At 41.1% G+C, this 20,882-nt stretch overlaps 2 protein-coding genes and 1 non-coding gene across 3 annotated transcripts; 2 read left to right on the top strand and 1 right to left on the bottom strand.

Annotated features, from left to right (window-relative positions):
• Nucleotides 1–28: 28 nt before the first annotated feature.
• Nucleotides 29–6,179, top strand: LOC144649044 (UPF0434 protein RPD_0454-like). The gene is made up of 2 exons (XM_078508506.1): nt 29–740; nt 5,816–6,179. The coding sequence occupies exons 1-2, from the start codon at nt 556–558 to the stop codon at nt 5,967–5,969; spliced, it is 339 nt and encodes a 112-aa protein (XP_078364632.1). The 5' UTR covers nt 29–555; the 3' UTR covers nt 5,970–6,179.
• A 6,477-nt stretch (nt 6,180–12,656) lies between these two features.
• LOC144649043 (uncharacterized) lies at nt 12,657–19,110 on the bottom strand. The gene is made up of 2 exons (XM_078508505.1): nt 18,714–19,110; nt 12,657–14,939 (listed from the first exon to the last, which is right to left on the bottom strand). Exons 1-2 carry the CDS (start codon nt 18,775–18,777, stop codon nt 13,639–13,641), a joined length of 1,365 nt encoding a protein of 454 aa, XP_078364631.1. The 5' UTR covers nt 18,778–19,110; the 3' UTR covers nt 12,657–13,638.
• Nucleotides 19,111–20,434: 1,324 nt separating this feature from the next.
• Trnar-ucu (transfer RNA arginine (anticodon UCU)) lies at nt 20,435–20,508 on the top strand. Its single transcript has one exon. It is a non-coding gene; the product is annotated as a tRNA-Arg (tRNA).
• Nucleotides 20,509–20,882: the final 374 nt, after the last annotated feature.

Genomic DNA, 20,882 nt, shown 5'->3' with positions numbered 1-20,882 from the left:
ATGCCGCCAAGCCTCGGCATGTACTAAAACCCGAAACAACGAAACGAAACCACCGAAACGAAACGACCGAAACGAGCGAAACCACCGAAACGACCGAAACGAAACCGCCGAAACAACCGAAACGGCCGAAACGAGCGAAACGAGACGAAATCACCGAAACAAGCAAAACCCATTACAATTATTGAAAGCTAACCGTAAACAGGCTAACCGGAGTGCATAGTAGGCTAACCTAAGTGAAACGTAGGCTAACCGGAGTGTGTAGTAGGCTAACAGGAGTGTATAGTAGGCTAACCGGGGTTTATAGTAGGCTAATCAGAGTGTATAGTAGGCTAAACGGGGTGTATAGTACGGTAAGTGGCGAAAATCTTGAAGTTTTGCTTGTTTCGGTGATTTCGTTTCGTTTCGCTCGTTTCGGCCGTTTCGGTTGTTTCGGCGGTTTCGTTTCGCTCGTTTCGGTGGTTTCGGTCGTTTCGTTTCGGTGGTTTCGTTTCGTTGTTTCGGGTTTTAGTATATGCCCCAAGCCTCTTATAGCGAGTGGCTACCAAGTAATCCAAAATGGCGGGAGGTTCGCTTTGGAGACTCGCGTTGAAAAACATTTCAAAGAAACGCGTTCCTTGCATTCAGTCTGTACCGTGTAGATGTTTCAGCATTGGTAACCAATTGAGAAATGATAAAGATGCCCCGATTGACCAAAAGCTGTTGGAGATCCTAGTCTGTCCCCTGTCTAAAAAGCCACTGAGGTACGTAAAACAGTTGAGGTACGAAACAGTTAAGCTTAAAAATACCCTTTGCACGACACTCTGAGCATCAACTCACATGGTAAAGAACAACATCCTACGTAATAATGCATATTTTTTTTTTAATTCACGTACTACGAAAGATTATAAGAAGGAAAGAATATGCATCCACCTGATTTTGCATTCACGGTAACACAAAAACTTTCCCCCCCCTAAGGCCCCCTTGTTTTATGCCCCTTCCCTTTCCTTGTAAGCTCCCAGGCTCATTAAGTCTTTTTAATGCCCTCCCCCCTTCTCTTAGCTCCTATTTGGGGCAACTCCCTTACAAAATAGACAAGGCTGCAAGTCAGAAATCTTGGGGAAAAATGTTACCAGAAAAGAAATGATCTGAAAGTAATATTGCAGAATACCCCACAAATGGATTCACTGAGTAAGAACTCTTTAAATCAAAGGCTCTTCGAGCAACCTCATGGTAATTCGATGAATGAAGTGCCGAACTCCGCATTTTTTTTCTAAATAAGTGTCCAATAAAGTAAAGCAATCTCACTTTGCTTCATTTTTCCACGTGAGTTGCGTCATTGATGGCTCGTGCTCTCAGGGGTCGTAGCGCTATTTAGTTTTCACAACCAAAATATTTACCGGTTAGGGACCGGTCATTATTTATGTAGAGGGGGGAGGGAAAAATATGTTGGAAAGATCAAAATTTCTGTAAGGCCCCCCCTCCTGGCCATGTAAGTAGCAAGTGACCCCCCCTTCTTTATTCAATATTTACGTGATGACCCCCCCCCCCACCTCATATCTCCCTTTATATGCCTCAAGTAATTTATTATTAAATGCATGTTACATACAATCTTAATTGCACACTTGTTCTAATTCAAAAAGGCTGGATCAACACTTAGTCAACCAAGGCTTCTTTGCTATGGATACTTGTCCAGCAATACGGCAAATTTTTGGATGAGTTATGTGTATAGTAAACATACCTCTATTATTAACTCCTTAACTTTGGAAAAGTGGTAGTTTTTACAAATTATGCTCTCATGGTGAACACAAATGTAATAACCATGCAAAATATAATTCCTTTCCAATGATTTTCCTAAAGTTGTAAAGGGATTACTTTGAATTCTTGTTGTCATAAATATCATGTTTTATTACTTCTTGGGCTATTGCAGTGATAATCATTTTGTAAAAAGAAAATAATTTCAGTCAAACCAGATATTAAAGCAGATTATAAAGGTCTGGTTTCTTTATTAACTAAAATTAATTTTAAGATAACAATGGAGTTTAGAGTGAAAACAGTATTTCTGTAAAATACAAATCACTAAAGTTGTACATAATAGTGGAGTTTAAACAAAAGAAAACAATAGAAATAGCATAAAATTGTACAATTTAGCATCTCACTGTTTCACATATGGTGTTTGCACTGTTCTATTTAACTGTTTTACCCACCTCAAACTGCTTATCCCCCCCTAAACTTCTTTATAAAAAATTTTAGCCCCCCCTCTTGCCACTCTGAAATAACCTTGACCCCCCCTTCTTTTTTTCCCTCCCCCCTCTACATAAATAATGACCGGTCCCTTAGTGTATTACCTTTGATCCTTTTAAGCATTAAGTAAATTTGTTTTGTGAATATGTTTACTTTTCTGTCAGCACGAATAGCGTTATTTTTAAGAGCGGAAAAATTTGAGAGAAAAGATACGCCCGAGCACTTCGTGTATCTGCTCGACTCAAAAAGATGAAAAACGGATGTCGTGACACGAGGTGACGTGACGCGAGACAAAAACGTGCCGTGGATGTGGTATTAACTAAAACACGTAACATGGCGAGCGTAATAATTTTTTATAACAGTTTAAGCGTAACTATATATAGTTCATAGTTGCCCGGGGGGCACTCAAAAAAGTTTTATACGGGGAGGCTCCGCCCCAAGCTCTTACCCCTTACCCTTTTATATACCATTTTCACAGAAATTGTACCCCTTTCGTATACCTTTTACTGAAAAAGGTACCCCTTTCATATACCTAAAAGACACGGCATAGACTTAGAACAGGACGTTTTCTTGTCATTTTCATGTTGCGCTTTATAAATTAAAATAATATAGCCATAAAGTACGTCTGTTCGAATTATTTTAATTCAAGGCCCTTTTAAAAGCCTAACCGCTAAACGACGGATTTACATACCCTTTCATATACCTAAACTTGTGAAATCCCTACCCTTTTATATACCTGAAGCCTGAAAAAGGTACCCGTTTCGGGCGGAGCCTCCCCATATAGGCCATTATATCGAGTACCCCCCCCCCCCCGGGCATAGGTGCTATCAGTAATGTCACAATCTCACTAAAGGCCTGTTTATATGGAGGAGAGTTGTCCCTGGTAGGAGGGCTACCCTCTCCCCCGAGCTATCTTTTGCCGAGCGTTTACATGAAAAGGTTGTCCCTGTTGACCGAGCCAAAACTTGGCCCTCTCGGTTCAAAAGACTGGCGAGAGTTGTTTTGAAACATCTATTATGTCTGCCTTTTTTAAATAAGGAAGCTGAAACATCGACCACGACCATTTTTTGGACAAATTTACTGCCGAATTCGATTTCAATGTATCTGCAATTTTGTTTTGGTCGACTGCAGCGTTTGCGCATGCTCTGTATGTGTCAGCTTGTCCCTGGTAGGCGAGGCGAAAATAACCAAACTGTTTACAGTCGAACCTCGATTATCCGGACTCGTTGGGACTAGGCTAAATAGTCCGGATAATCGAGAGTCCGGATAATCGAAAGTATGAATATTAATGAGTCCAAAAAAAAACAGGGCATCTGACAGGATGCTGTGGTGCTTATCCACATAGTTCCGCATCCTCCGCATCTTCGGCGCATTTTCAAACATTAAACAGAAAAAAAGAAACGTTGCTTCATAATAGCGATAAATTAGCTGTTAACCATCCTCACAAACAAAAATTCCGAAGAGATTGAGCATATTGAGGCAGTTTTTCTCCGAAAAAAAGCGACACTGAAAACACGCCGATTCGTTCAGAAACAATTTCGAACCTCCAGGCATTCCATGCGTCTTTTTACGTGATGGGCCTGGTGACTAGACATGCTGCTAACCGATCGAACTTTCTACGATGTTTTTCACTTCATTGAAGGATTTAAACATTTCTGAATTTTGCCATTTTGCCTTGTAAACTTCAGTATAATACAAGTAAGCAAAGACAGAAAGCAAATTTACTTGTGTGAATGTTTTTATGGCCATGGCTAGTGGAAACTGAATAAGGAAGTCGCCTGCTTTTGATTGGAAAGTACACATTCGAGGTTTTCCAATGTTTTTTGACAGGTAAACCACCTCGAAATAAATTTAAATCGTCGTAGAACTTAGTTATATCCGGTCTTGAATGTAACTAATTAATATTCATGAAAAAATTGGGACCAGAGAAGGAAGTCCGGATAATCGAGAAATCCGGATAATCGAGGTCCGGATAATCGAGGTTCGACTGTATATGGAAAAAAGTTGGCTCGCTCCCCAGGGTCACCCCACCTTCAAAGTGAGTGACCCTCCACCCAGGGTCACCCTGCCCTCCGAGCCAACTTTGCAATTTCTCATATAAACAGTTCGCAGCTATTTATAAAGAAACGTATGAAAAGCTATCTCGCCCGGGGTGGCTCGGTATGGAGGGTAACCCTCCTACCAGGGACAACTCTCCTCCATATAAACGGCCCTTAATTTGCCTTCGAATGTTTTCTTGCGTGAATGGGTCATTGATAGTTTTTATCTTCAAATAAGCGTTCAATAATGTAACACAATCTCACTTTATTTCCCTGTGAATGTTTTATTTTTCCATGGGAATTGCGTCATTAATGGTTCGTGCTCTCAGGCTTCGTAGCGCGAATTCTATTTCATCACAAAAATATTTAAGTGTAACCTTTGATCCTTTTTAGCATTAAGTAAATTTGTTTTGTGAATATGTTTACTTTTCTGCCAGCACGTATAGCGTTATTTTAAGCAGCGAATAAAATTTGAGAGAAAGATGCGCGTTTCTGCACGACTCAAAAAGATGAAGAACGGATGACGTGACACGAAGATGATGTGACGCGAAACAAAAACGTGCATGAATGTTGTGTTTACTAAAACGCGTCTTTGAATGTTTTCTTACGTAAATGGGTCATTGATAGCCTCTGCTTTGAGGCTTCGTTGAGCGAATTCTATTCTCTTTTATCACCAGAGGATAAGTGTAAGTGATCCTCTTTCGATTTGTTTTGTGAAAATTCAATTTAGTTCCCTAAAAGAGAGAGACCCTGGGAACGAGGTTGAAAAATAATTTATTTCTGATTGACATGTGCTGAATGCGCTTAAAGGACCTTCCTGTCAGCACGTTTATCGTTTAGCGCATAAATTAATTGCGGTTTGATATCAGAATGGAGTGAGTTAGTGAATTTAATAAAGCCCCAAAGTCATTTTAATACCTCATTACCATTCGGTAAAAATGAGGCGTGAAACATATATACACTATTATGCACCTATCAATTTTAAGCCCAAAATTCCCACCCGGGGTTCAAGGAAAGGTGGTGAAATGTCCTTTAAACCTTGTTGCAGGGGATCACATAGGATCAAAATTTTCTACCCCCTGGTGACATAAGGTACGATCAAAAACCCTACCCTGGGGACAGACCTCACAATCAAATTCCCATGGTTAGCCTGACCCCCCCCCCCCCACACACACACACACACACACACCCCTCGGTAAACAATGATAGGTACATTATTGTTATTCAATAAAATGCAAAGAAGTTGCAAGGTATACTGCAGTTTGGCTGAAAGGAGCTCCTGATGCCTATTTCCTAAAAGCTACTTGTATATTGCGTAGAATGTATATATCATTGTATTTTATTATGCAATGTCTGACCAGCTCCAAGTGGTCCTCACCTCAGTATGATCTAGTGGTAGAGTATTTTTACTGGAATCGCCGAAGTCACGAGTTCAAATCCTGCTGCAGCCTGGAATTTTTCAGGCTTTTTTTTTATACAACTGCAAAGATATCATTCTCTTTCAAGACATTTGATTATTGCTGATGATGTTGTTATTTGTTATTTTTTACTACTAGGTATGACAGTACAAGAAATGAGCTGATTTCAGATGAAATTGGTGTGGCATATTCAATACAGAATGGTATTCCAAACCTCATACCCCATGATGGGAGACTCCTAAAAAAAGATAGCGCAACTTCAAGTACAAATGAATCAAGCCAAGACTCATGACGTTTTGATGAAACATTCCAGGGACTTGTCATTTTAAATCAAGTATGTTTAAGATTTTACCGTCACACCTATTTGTTGATTAGTTGTGATTAAGTTTAGCGTGATTTTTCAAGGCTGAGTTTTAAGTTGTTTGCCTCTGTCTTCAGCTGATAATTTATTGTCAATAACTGAAAATCTAGTGCAACTGCTTATTAAATTTTGATGACTCTTGTTATTAGCCATCATTGACTTACTCCAGAAACCCATAAGGGTTGAAACGTGTAACGTGCGCGCACAGCATTTGAATATTCATTTTGCAAAGTACCATAGTTGGAAACACGAAGAATTTGTACGTGAATGCTTTGTACACGTAATGACACACGCAACATACCGTAAACACCCGCGGATAAGCCGCACCCGCAGATAAGCCGCACCCTGAGTTTAACAACTCAAATGTTGGAAAAAAAAGTTTTTTGAAAGTAAATTAAGAACATCCAAAGTCGAGTCAAAACTCCAAAAAGCTGTCCAAAGTTGAGTCTTTACAGGTCTTTAGGAAGACTTCTTCATCGAACGTAAACTCAATGAACAGTGAAACAGAAAATACTTCAGTCTTACCCACAATTTGAGTTCTTTAATATAATGAAAACCAACTTTGACATATTATGGGTGATCTTCTTCTGGAATTTGTTGACAGGTATTTCTTCATTCAACGCAGTTTTTCCATAAATTTTACTGTCACATGTACAACAACAAGAACTTGCGTTTGCCGAACGTTCGTAGCTTAGTAACCAGGCATTTGATCGGATGCAAAATATGGGACTAGGGCGAGAACGTAAAGCAAAACAAGATGGCGATGGAGGCGTTCGCGTTTCGTGGCTATCATATCGACAAATAAAGAGATTTGTGTAATGTATTGGGCCGCAAAGCATGTTGGGAAAACCTTCCATGTGCTTTTGGAAGCGGCGGCCATGTTGTCGGCCGAATAAAACATGTTGAGTTAAATCTGGAAGCTTAAATGTGTTATTGATCCAAGGGACACTACACTGGCGACGAGGATAGTTGCATCATCGCACATTAGAGCAATTTGGCGATGGAAAAGAACGTGTTACCAAAATTTGATTGTTTTTCTGACCCAGCGACGATTGGTCCACGATGGACAAGATGGTTGAATTCATTCGAACTGTACGCCGACGGGAAAGGGCTTATTATAAACGAAACAACTACGGCAGCAACGAAGCAGAGGCGAAGAGCCATGTTACTCCACTTGGCTGGGCCTGACGTACAGGAAATATTTACCACCTTAACCGAAACCGGGGACGCTACAGATTACGCCCGTGCAGTCAACATTCTAAACGCCTATTTCGTACCACAAGTGAACTCGGCGTTCGCCCGCCAGACCTTTCATCAGATCACACAGAAACCAGGTGAGACCGTTCAACAATTTGCTACACGCTTAAAGAAAGCAGCTAAAGATTGTGATTTTGGCACCGATGCCGATAACCAGATTCGAGATGCAGTTTTGAATAAATGTGCTTCAACCTACATAAAACGCAAATTGCTTGAAGAAGGGCAAGGCCTTAACTTAAAACACACTTTAGAGATCGCTGAACAATGCGAAAAAATTGAAACACAACTGGCTGCACTTTCTGCAAAAGGGGAGGAACCAGAAAGTATTAACAGAGTCAATGAAAGGGATAACAATCCGAGCACTAGCACACAGGGGAGATCCCAAACGAGAGATCAAACTTGTTATAGATGCGGTTTAAAGGGGCATTTTGGTCGTGATCCCCAGTGCCCAGCAAAAGGCAAGACGTGCAGAAAGTGTCGTGGGAGGGATCATTTTGAGAAAGTCTGCAAGACGAAATCATATGCTCACCAGGTTGGAAAGGGACCCAGTGACCCCCAACATGACTATGCATTCAGTATCAATGAAGGTGAACAATCAGAAATGATCACCGTGCAAGTAGGAGGGGTGGACCTTAAGATGCTAATCGATTCTGGGGCTAACAGCAATATTGTTGACGAAGGGACGTGGGAACAGCTGAAGGCGAAGGGGGTGAAATGTGAATCACAGGCTGCTTCCCCAGACAAAAAGTTATACCCATATGCATCAAATCAGCCATTGCCAGTGAAAGGAAGTTTTAAGTGTACGGTGGCCGTTTGTGATAGATCCACCAGAGCAGAGTTCTTGGTAATTAAGGGTAGAGGGATGTCACTACTTGGAAAAGTAACAGCAACAGAATTGGGGGTGCTAAAAGTTGGTATTAACATTGCTGCAGTAACCACCAAGGCCCATGATTTGAAACTGCAATACCCAGAAGTGTTTGAGGGTGTCGGAAAGCTAAAAAACAAGCAGATATCCCTGGATATAGACCCCACTGTGAAACCTGTGGCACAGCCATACAGAAGAATACCTTTCAATCTCAGGGAAAAGGTCCAAGACAAAACCACAGAACTCTTGGAATTGGGAATAATTGAACCAGTTGAGGGACCTGCCCCTTGGGTCAACCCTGTGGTAATTGTTCCAAAGAACAATGGGGAGATCCGCCTCTGCATTGACATGAGGCAGGCAAATCAGGCAATAATGCGAAGGCGATATCCAATACCCACAGTTGACGATGTGTTACACACCATGAATGGTTCTAAGGTCTTCAGTAAATTGGACCTCAAGTGGGGATACCATCAGTTAGAGTTGAGCCCAGAGTCCAGAGAAATTACAACATTTGCCACACCCGATGGGTTGTTTCGCTACAAACGCTTACTCTTTGGTGTATGTTCTGCCAGTGAACAATATCAACATGAAATCGCTTCAGTCCTCGCAGGTATCGAAGGTGCAGAAAACATCTCGGATGATATTGTGGTGCATGGTCCTGACACAGAAACACATGACAAGAGGCTCCGGCAAACGATCCAGCGCCTGCAAGAGTGCGGTCTCACTTTGAATGCTGAGAAATGTTTGTTCAACATGGACAGGTTGGTGTTTATGGGAATGTTGCTTTCAGAGAAAGGGATTGGTCCCACAGAAGATCGAGTCAAAGCAGTATTAGAAGCGAAGGAACCAGAGAATGCCACGGATGTACGCAGTTTCCTGGGTTTGGCCAACTACAGTAGTAGGTTCATACCTCACTTTGCCACGTTGTCTGAACCACTGCGAAGATTGACCAGGAAAGAGACGCCGTTCGAATTTGGGCCAGAACAGAGAAAATCCTTCGAATCACTCAAACAGAAGATGGCAGAGGCATGCACGCTGGCGTATTTCGATAAAACCGCACCCACCAAGGTCATTACAGATGCCAGCCCAGTTGGTCTAGGAGCGGTTCTCGTACAGGAACAGGGTGGCGCGTGGACACCAGTATGTTATGCAAGTCGTAGTCTGACTGTATGTGAGCAGAAATATTCCCAAACAGAAAAGGAAGCATTAGGTGTGGTGTGGGCGTGTGAGAGGTTCCATGTCTATCTGTATGGAATGAAGTTTGTTGTGGAGACCGACCACAAGCCATTAGAGGTGATATACGGTCCACGGTCGAGGCCATGTGCACGGATAGAACGATGGGTTCTCAGATTACAGCCATATGATTTCAGTGTGGTACACAGGCCTGGGTCAGGGAACATTGCCGATCCACTGTCACGGCTGCTCCACAGGGAGGTCAAACCTGACAACCACCAGCAGTGTGCAGAAAAATATGTTAGATTTGTTGCCGTAAATGCGACTCCGACAGCACTCACTACCTGCGAGATAGAGGAAGCATCAGCTGTTGATGAAGAACTGATAGAAGTAAGAAGGGCCATTGCAACCGGGCAGTTTGAGAAGTGCAAACAATACATGGCGGTGGCTGGGGAGTTGTGTGTCATTGGCCAGCTTGTGCTTCGAGGTACGCGCATTGTTATTCCCCAAAAGTTTCGACCGAGGACCCTAGCCCTCGCTCATGAAGGCCACTTGGGGGTGGTTGGCACAAAACAAAATCTCAGGACCAAGGTGTGGTGGCCAGGAATGGACAGGGCAGCTGACAGACACTGCCGAACATGCCATGGATGTCAGTTAGTGGCACGGCCAGATCCTCCTGAACCAATCCGGTCCACGACACTACCAGATGGGCCCTGGCAGGACTTAGCGGTTGACCTGATGGGACCACTACCGTCCGGACATTCATTGTTGGTGATTGTCGATTACTATAGCCGGTTCTACGAGGTCGAGGTCATGCAATCCACTACTGCTGAAAAGGTCATTGACCGCCTGGCAGACACTTTCTCTAGACATGGGTTACCAGCTACTATCAAGTCTGACAATGGTCCACAGTTCAAATCAAGTGAATTTAGAGAATATTGTGAACAGCAAGGAATAATTCATCACAAAGTTACCGCCAAGTGGGCCCAAGCCAACGGGGAGGTGGAGAGGCAGAATCGGTCACTACTGAAGCGTCTGCAGATTGCTCAGGCAGAAAACAAACCCTGGAGGGCAGAATTAAGGAAGTATCTCACTGCCTACAGAAGCATTCCCCACGGTACGACTGGTATGAGCCCTGCTGAGCTATTGTTTAACCGGAAAGTTAAAGGAAAGATGCCTGATTTAAGCATTGATCACGCTTATGACCATGAATTAGACGATCGCGATGCCGAACAGAAAGCTAAGACCAAAGACTATGCAGATACACAACGCAGAGCCAGTCACTCCAATGTCGAAGCAGGTGATGAAGTCCTAGTCAAACAGGACAAAACTAACAAGCTCAGCACAGCTTTCAACCCGAACCCGTTCAAAGTAATCAGTAAGAGCGGAAACAGTCTTGTGATTGAAAGTCCAGCAGGGAATCAGTACTCCAGAAACACAAGCCATGTGAAGCGTTACATCACGGAAGGGGACCCCTCTTCCCAGCAAGAACCAGATGTCTTGGTAACACCTGCCCCACTACCCGCAGAGGAACCAGCTACGGGGCCGCTGAACAGTGAAGTTTACCTTGACACACCGGAGAGCGTTGGGGCAAGATCAGAGACACTAAGTACCCCGCGACCCCAGAGGACACGCAGATTACCAGAGAGATTGAGAGACTATGTTGTTAACTTTCTCTGGGGAACATGAACACTGAACATTGATTCTGTTTAAACAGAAAGCTTAAGAGACAGTGTTGTTTATTACAGTAGCTTTCTCAAGAGAACACTGATTTCACTTAAACTAAAACAGTTTGAACAGTTAAGTTTAATTTGTTACATGTTTCATTGGGGAACCCCCCCCCCCCCCTGACTTTGTCGTTTCTGCAGTTAGAAATACTTGTTTATGTAAAGAAGCATTTATCAGAGAAAAGGGGAGATGTAATGTATTGGGCCGCAAAGCATGTTGGGAAAACCTTCCATGTGCTTTTGGAAGCGGCGGCCATGTTGTCGGCCGAATAAAACATGTTGAGTTAAATCTGGAAGCTTAAATGTGTTATTGATCCAAGGGACACTACAATTTGGGAGCCATCTATTGGAGATAAACTCGTTGCATGAAGAGAGTTTCGTAATCAGTTCGACAAATTTTCCATCAAAGTGCAAAATGAGAAAGAAACATTCGGCCATCTTACTTGTGAATACTCGTGGTATTTTCTTGCTCGTAAAGTATCAATATTACTGTTAAAGTTATAGGCCACTGTGGACACTGCAAACAGTATAGAAGCTGTCAAACTTGCAAAAGCTATGTTCGGTACTCTCTTGTAGTTTTATGTTATATTAATTTACATAATTTTCCATAAATTAGCATCAGTTAACGAAAATTTACGGCACCTTTTCCGAATGTTCCCACAGATAAGCCGCACCCCCGCTTTCGAGCGAAAATTTTTGGAAAAAAGGTGCGGCTTATCTGCGGGTTTTTACGGTAATTTTTGGTTTTGGGGTAAGTTGCATGAATTTCAACCTAAACGCCGTAAATTTCTTACAGAAACTAAAGAAATACATTAAGTGTATCGAAGCAAAGTTCTCCAGACTACTTTAAGAAGATGAAACAGGAGAATTTAACTTTATTCAAGCAAGCTTGTTCAAAAACAAGATTACGCCATCGAGCGCAAGCTAGCGCGCTGTGAATTTAATCCAAATATAGTAATTTTGATTGGTTAAATGTTTCTCATGATTTTCCAAATATGATACTTAGTGTAAACGAATGTGCAAACGCTTTGTACGATGCAAATCATAGGGAGTTACACGTTTCAACCCTTATGGGTTTCTGCTTACTCCAAGTATGTTGTGTTGGTATGCACGTTGTACCTGCCACCATACTCATTTTTACTGTATTGGATTTACCGGTATTTACATAAATTTATTCCCAGGGGGGTACTCGAAGTATACATGTTGGAGGGACTGACATATTTTTTGGGGGGTTGAAAATTTACACGCTCTGTATTTTTTTGGGGTCAAGGGATCTGTCACATATTTTTTAGGTCTTAAAAAAATACGCATATATTTTTGGGTCTTATCTCCGAGCCAACTTTTCGTTTCGGTTTTTCGTTGCCATCAGAGGATCAGAAAAATATTCATTCAAACTGATGCCAGGTATTTATGTTTGGGTCTAAAATTTCAGGCTTGTGTATTTTTTTGGGTTTGCAATATGAAGCTCCGTCGGAGCCCTTGTCATGTATACTTTGAGTAACCCCCCTGGGAATTTATGTAATACAGTTCCTTGTGTATGCAAATCTATGATCAATTAACAGTTAGGCAAATCTTAAAAAGACACAAAATGCACTATCATGATAACTTCATTTTATTGGTTAGAAAAATTATTGATGTTGATTTTCAACAAGTCGATAGTGGCACATAGTAACAAATTATGGTGCACTTATGAAAAACATGACAGTCAAAACCAAAGCTTATCCGTTTCCAGTAACAGAAGAGGTTTGTAATGCAACACAGCCCAATACAGAGTTAGATAGGAATAGCTTACGTTTTGACCTGAATCAGACTAACCCATGTTCACAACACAGATAATTTTTTATACACTTATCAAAGCAAAAAGCAATAGACAACTGTTAAGCTAGACTGCAGATAATTATATCTTTTTGGTTCAAAATGAAGGAATCAGACAATCATGTACATTCACTGAAGTACATATCATTAACAATATCAGCATAATTAAAGCACAGACTCTATGTTTTGGAAGTATCCAGCATGGACATACTGAGAGAGTCAAAGACAGTCTTAAACAGATTAATTTTATAGAGTGCTCCAATGTTATTAATATATATAGGTATTAGTGCCCTTTTAGTTTAATTTATAATTACAACTTTTGTGCTTTACAGTTATTTCAGTGCATTTTAATGATTGTAAACTAGTCAAGTAAATTAATTATGATTTCCAAGCTCTATGAGTGATCTTTGGAGATATCACTGTTATGTTTATAATTTGCCAAATCAACATAACATGAAAACACTTCATGTAATAATCTGTAACATATGATAAGAAAGTACCTTGGTTGATCATACTTCAGCTTATGTCTCTCACTCGTGCCACAATAACTATTGATGAATTTCAGTTTATTAACTATTATAATTTAATTAATGACAATGTCAGTAATAATATTGTAATTCATCAATCAATTTATGCTGTGAAATAATGTAATGTCATACATAATAATTCTGTAATAAATTATTGTAATTAAAATCCCTTTCTTATTAAAATAAACAGAACATTGTTGCAGTTAATAACACACTTACTAATTTCACTTAAACTTCTAGAAGTCAGTTCCCAGTATATCATCTAAATGGGCTATATAATTGATTGCATATTTCAGTATCTTTATCTTCGGCAGCTTGGTGTCGCATTGGTACCCTGGAATTAACTGTCGAAGGTCTTGATAAGCACTATTCAACTGTGCCACTCGTCTGCGTTCATGTTCATTTGCCAACAACCTGTTCAGTTTTGTTCTTTGCCGACCCTTCATTTGATAGTCTTCCTTATCCTGCCTCCAATCATCTTCCTCTTCAGGTATGACAAAGTCAGAGCTGTAAGTCCGTGGCCGAGATGTCACCATTCTTGTGTTGTAAGGTTTTTTATTATCCTTAAGTCCTTTCTTTGATTTTAGTTGCTGCGACTTTCTTGTCCCTTGATTAGACACCTTTTTTTGGATGTCTGTGGCTTTCTTACCACTTTTTTCATGACTGCCTAGTTCACATGTTTGCTGACTTGCTAGGTTATCTTTTTCTTCAATGTTTTGTCCATCATTAAAGAGCTCATTACTGTTAGTCTGTAGATTCTGTGGCTCAGGGAACTCTTGTTTGATTTTTGCTTGAATTTGTTTATCATCAGCCTTTAAAACATTTGTTTGCTCAACAGCGGCATTGAACTGAGTCTCATTCTGTAAAAAGGGAGTCTCTTCGTCATCTTCCTTTTCCATCTCCTGTTCCTTGCAGACAGCTGCCATCTTCATTTTCTTTGCTGGAGGTTCATCATCCTTTGCCGCTGTTCCAGCAAGCACTGGCTCCTCGCTCCTTATGACTTTTAAATTTCTCTCCAATCTAGTGCCAGGCCTAGCACTGCACTTGTTCACATGATGTGCAGTCAAATGGTTACTTGACCAGTTTGCTACTTCCCTTCCATGAAAGTCCAGTGTTTCTAAGGGTGTGCACAGCGATTTAGAACAAAATGGGCCATGCTTTGGCAAGTAAACCCCTTGATAACCACTATCATACCACGGAGGCACATGAAGCTGACTAACATCTGACAGCAGTTTATTAGATGAGTGACAACCAAAACAACTTGCATTCTCTTCAAGTTTTCTGTAAACGCACTCACAACAGTGGGTGTTTACACACTTATTTTTGGCTGCAAATTTGATACAGTTGCCAGGCATGTGTGGAAATGCTCTTGTTCTGCAGGGAAAACATGGCGTGTTGGGAAGGCTCCAAATGTGGTTCCTTTGTAGTGTGTTACAACGTAAAATTTGTGGATTAAATTCAATGCATTGACTTGGAGGCACAAGCTTTACCTGTTCCACTGTGCAGTTTAAAGGATCTTTGATGTTCTTTGGCAGATCTGAAACACAGAAGCAAACATATACTGCATCTCAATAATTATTATTTTCATACTTTTGTGGAGCATGTCACTGTATTGTGTTCTTTATTTAATAGGCAAGACACTTTACCCTCCCTGTGCCTTTCTCCACCCTCTCCTCTGGAGTATTATAAATGCATAGTGGTGAACTGTTGGGACAATCTGACAGAATGCTGGGTGGGAGTGTGGGTGGGGGAAGCTGCTTCATGCTACAAAACCACAGCCTTGGTCAATACGTCTTGGGACACTTGTTATAACCTGGTTGCAAATACACAGTTCGCTAATATGGTTCTAACTAAGGTCTGGCAAAAAGCTTTAAAATATTTGTAAAACAGGCTATTTTAGTTGCCCCCCTCTCCCACGACCAATGTTGATTGTGATGAAAAAGGTCTGAGTACAAGGAGGTCATTACACTAGGGAGGACTAGTTAAAGCGACAGCGCCCCAAGAGTATTGGCCAGGGTTGTAGAATAAGTCTGGGCCTGTATGGCCTTACGTTTTCCTAATTACCCCTTAATCTGCTGTCAGGAGCAATGCTAGATAGCGGTATTATATTCCACTTTGAAGGGCTAAGATTGTCGAATGTTAACGCCTTCCGTATGATGAGCGTGACGTAATGCTCGTTGCGTGACACCCCTATCAATATAACGCACGCGGAGACCAGCCCCGAGGGCGTGTTTTTAATCAATTGTTCTTTTTCGTTCGCATGAACAGGTGGGAGTGCTAGGCAATGGAGTATTTAATTAAACTTAACTGGAGATAATCCTGGCCCTTTGAAATAACCGTCACGGATCTTTTTTATTCACATTTTCAATTTCTTTGCCTCAGACTACAAAACAATTCTGAAAACTCCGCGAGACCAAACAGAGCATAAACATCTTTTGCGGTAAGGAAAAGAAAATGGATCCTTTGTAGGCGGTCGGAAATCGTTGTGTTTTTAGCATATGCAAATCGCACTGTACAAACAGGCAACAAAACGATAAAGTTCCAAAAAAACTTCACCTTATCTGAGCTGGTTCTAATCGAACGCCTGCCTCGCATTTTTTAAGGTGAATGTGATCCCGATAACCTCACGATACGGCCGGCTTCTCAAACACTAATTTTCTACACTTTACATGCTCTTGCATTTATTATTTTGGCAAGAAAAGTCAAAACATGGTTGTTAAGAACTTAATCCTGTAGCGAGATATCTTATCAAAAAAATTATCCCTCTGTTTCTTAATAGCTTAAGAATCATTTTCAAATCTTTTTGGCTTCCGTGAAAATCGTTCACAAGCATTACTGATATTTCATATATACGCTGAAGCCCCGTGCCTGCGCATATACAAAATTCTATGCCATGTTTTTTTAAAACAGCAACAGGAAATGCCAGATGTTAAAATAAAGCGAGCATAGGAAGACTACAGACCATCTGGAACGATGAGCTCCCTATTGTGTTCCTTTACTTTGAAGAGTGCAGTAGTTTGGGTTTTAAAGCTCAATTGTTTTGCTAATCGACTTGTTAAACAACAGCCATCGACCGATTTAGCTGCTCAAAGAACCCATTTCAATGCCAGAAATCCATTTTAAATTCGTATCAAGTCCAGCTGTTTTCGTTTGCGATTCCTTATCGAAAAAATAGAATTCTTGGCATAGCTCGCTAGAGGCCGCTAGAGTTCACCTTTACTTAGGCGACATCGAGCCCAAGCCGAAGAATCGATTTTCCATCTGTTAAATCGTCTTTTTCACTGACTACATAAAAAAGCTTTGTCCGTGCAAACAATCTACGAATTAGAGAAAGGGAAACAAAGTGAAGAATGGTTTCCTGGTAGCGCAGTTGTTGAGGTGCGCCTTCCCAGATGTGAATTGCAATTTTCTTTGACTTTTCACCTTTAAATATGAATAAGACGCGCTATCTAAGAGCTTCTTTACGACAAACATCCCTCCTTGGGTTTTCTGTCCCAAATCTTGCGCTAAATATAGTGTAAAAGTGACAAAAGGAATGTTTTGCCCAGACTGCGTACAATTCATCCTTCGATCGAATGCGACCGGCCGTAAAACAAAACGAATGTTTGAATAAAATGCTTTATTGTTTAATACAGGCTAAGCAATGAACATCTGTTTCGATAAAAATACATCTTCAACTACCAACAAAAATTATTTATTTTTCATTTAAATTTTCCTTGGAATAAAAAGCATCTTTTGTTATCTAGTCTGAATTGTGCCCTTTTCGCACGAAAAATTAACAAAAATTGTGGCTATTATTCGTCTCTTTTTCTAATTTCGATTGTTTATGAAGGTTTATCGACTGACGAGTCAAAAGTTTTTTTAACGAGTGCCTTTCATTGAAAACCTAAAATTAACATAGCAAATAAAACATTGTCACTTTGGGGTATTGCAGGCGTATTAGATTTTACGATGCCCTCTTCATTTCGAAACGAAAATTTGCTTTTATTGGAATTACTAACGTCATTAGTAACCCCCTTAATGTTCACCATAGGTGCATTAACATATCTTAAAGAAGTGGTCCAAGGTTTAAATCGTTGATTTCTATCGCGCCTTGTCGAAATTTTAATTTACCATTCATAACAAATCTCGGGAAAAATACACACTTATAAACGTCCGTCGCTTTCTTCATATTTATTTTTCTCTTTATGAAAAAAAGAAAGAAATCGCCCGTGGTAAATAATCTGCGCCAGATGGCTGTAAAGCTTTCGTCTTTAATTTCAAAGCTAATGCACTCGCATTTCAGTTCTTTTATTAAAATTCGTAGCTTTTTCGATGTCGGCGGCATAGGACATATGTCACAATGAAGCGAAGGATGAAGTGCCTCGAGCGCCGCGGGAACCCCCTGCACCATTTAATATTTCCCGCGCTGCACACTGTTGATTTCACTTGTCTTCGAATCTCTATATTTTTATTAACAAATTTATCTGCTCATTCATTCGGCAATTTCCGAAATTTTCTCATCCTGTGACTTCTTTTTCTGGACATCTTTTTGTTTCTCTTTTTTTGAGGCACAATTCAATCTCTCTGCAACAGCTGTGAAATTAAGTTTTCATCTGTTTACAGAACCGTTTTAATTTATGGCTAAATTCATAAAACAACATTTCCATTGCTTTTCGCGTTGAAGTTGCTAGGGATCAATCATTTCCGGCGCTGGAAGGCGCTGGAAATTGTACTACCCCGAAAAGAAAAGCGAATTTCACTCAACGCCGAATCCCTTATTGTAGCTGTGAGATTTCAAACAGAAAATCGCCACCCGGACCAGCGAGATTTGAAAACATCTGCCCAACGTCTCCCAGGTGTGTGTATATTAAAATTACTGTTACTTGCAAAAGTGCTAATAAGAAAAAGACCGACCTGGAGATTTCTTAAAGACCAGAAAACCGTTTTAATGTCAAGAAAACCATTTAAAAACTCCGTTTTCGAGAACGAGGATAAATGGAATAGCAATAGCGCCCCGGGTCTATGTGCATTACTGGTGTAATTTTGCAGTGCAGGGAGAGTAAATGACACTGTAAGCTATTCGAATAAACTTGAATTAATTAAAGCAACCCTTCTCTCGAAGCACAATCTCACCAGAAACACAGATCGTTCGCCATTTCACATCGCATAGCCCGGTGGACAGACGGAGTAGAGATACCGTTTTGGCGTGTTGACATATGAACTGTCCCTATCGACCGACTGAGGAACCATGAACAGAAGGCACAGATCTCTAGTTCGACAACACGTGCGGGTTTCAAGAAATATATAATCAAGCTGGCCGCTAACTTACCGGAATCGAGCGCAGGGTTTGCATCGGTACTCCTTCTTCTTTTCACAAGGAACGAGCGAGGCATGATCACACAGGAAAATCAAGCAGGAGCTTACTCAACCCGTCGCCATCACAGCTTGTTTGGATCTTGGTCACAGGCGATAGCGCAGAGAATTCAAGGTTTCAGACGTCAAATATAAATAAACTCCGGCTGAGCCTCACTTTGACACATGTTCTAGGCAACTTCCGGTCATGTTTTCCAGATTTTATCTTGTTTTCTAAAAGAACTTCGATTAAAAAAATGGAAAGTTCTGAGTTACTTTTCGTTTGTAAATTATTTTAAAATTATCAGTTTGTTTTCGTATTAAAAACTGTTAGAATACATTGAAAGAACCGGAACCGGAAGTCCAGTAGACGATTGAACTTCCGGTATACGAAACCACATGACTGGTTTGTTTTCAAGCGGGAATTTTGAAATTAGAATAGATATATATTCGGAATTGAACCATTTGAAATCTGTTTTGTTGTTGGATGATTCTCTTTCGTCAATTCGAAAAAAGTTTCGCTATCCCTGTTGCGTGCGATGCAGTTTACAGCAAATTGCGGATCCTCAGCTACACCAGTTTACTTCCGCATTGCTCTCATTAGATCTATCCCTTAAACTCGCAATAAATTATAACAAATTAAAAGGAAACGCATTGTCCATCGCCAAAAATTCTTACAATTGGGCCCATGCCTGCGAAGGAGAACTTTGTGTTAGGCAGCAGCACGTTCAGTGCACAGCTCTCTCACCACGCGCATGCGCCTGCAGGCTATCATGGTAGTTGTATTCAGCGTTGCCAAGTCGTGGACATGTTTTGCTGAATATAACCGCCATGATTTCCTGCAGGCGCATCTCATAGAGGGAATTGAGTTGCCTTTTGCCTCTGTGTCAAAACGAGCCTTCTTGCAAAACCATAGCCTGCCAGCAGGCTCACCTTGAGGTACACACGAGAGCGTCAAGGGAGCGGTGTAAGCGGCGAAGCCGCGACAGCGAGCGGCGTCAGCCTCCCCGCCACTCGCGGGGAGTTTCACCTCCACGTTTATTTTCATGAAAATAAAAATCTTTTGCGCAAGGACTCGCTTTGAAACAGGCAAAAGGCAACTCGGCTATGGACCAGGAAAGCAATAGCTCGATAACAAAGAAGAACTTCACATGTTTTTACACCGAGTAAAACCACAAATAATGGTCAGTTAGTACAGCAAATCTCTATTTTTCTTTCTTTCCTCGCGTTTTTCTAAGGATCAGACACGTTCCCAGGCGTCGTTTCTCAGTCGAGCTCAGCGCGTGTGTGGTGCGCGTGGAGTTCTGGGACAAGATCAGCGCGGGAGAAGACCCACCGGGAACTGCACCGGGAAGAGCTCCGAGGAAAAATGAAAATATTATTAGGATCACCGCTTTAGCTTGACCCATATATAGTATGAAAACGTACTGAAAAAGGACGAATTGTGAGCTTCGTGTAGATGTTCTTGCTCACTGCAGTTTTTCGTCCACGAACAGGCACGTATGTTGAAGGAGATATAGATAGGACCGCGTGGCACCCGTATAAATAGGATATTGCCTACTACCGGCACTCCAACACATTAAAAATAATTATTTAATATCCTATTTAAACGGGTGCCACGCGGTCCTATCTATATCTCTATCACTTGTATACTTACCGCGACTCACTACCTAAATTAACCCGACCTGCTCCCGTACTGGCCTCGTAGCTCAGTCGGTAGAGCGTCCGTAGATCTAATCCGGAGGTCGTGGGTTCAAATCCCGCCGGGGTCAGAGATTTTTCTATGCCCCGCGGGAACCCTCCCAAATTTCCTTTAACAGGGTGTATATCCGAGGGGATTTGGTGTATCGGCAGTATTGCCTACTACCGGCACTCCAACACATTAAAAATAATTATTTAATATCCTACGTATGTTGAAGGCACAAGTGTAATAACTGGTCACAAATGTAATAAAGTCACAAGTGTAATAACACTCGGTGACAAATGTAATAAAGTCACAAGTGTTATAAGGTTTGGTCACAAATGTAATAAATATTTCACACTTAGGCTCAAATGTGAACGGCCGGCACCTGTCGCTGAAATTATGTTGTCAGTAACTATCACTTTGCATGTACACAACATTTAAATTGGAGAGCTTGTCTAAATG

The sequence above is a fragment of the Oculina patagonica genome, chromosome 4, assembly GCF_052425735.1.
Source record: "Oculina patagonica isolate OP01 chromosome 4, crgOcupat, whole genome shotgun sequence".
NCBI classification, from domain to species: Eukaryota; Metazoa; Cnidaria; class Anthozoa; order Scleractinia; family Oculinidae; genus Oculina; species Oculina patagonica.
Note: the sequence above shows the minus strand (reverse complement) of the source record. Positions and strands in the feature narration are given on the sequence as shown.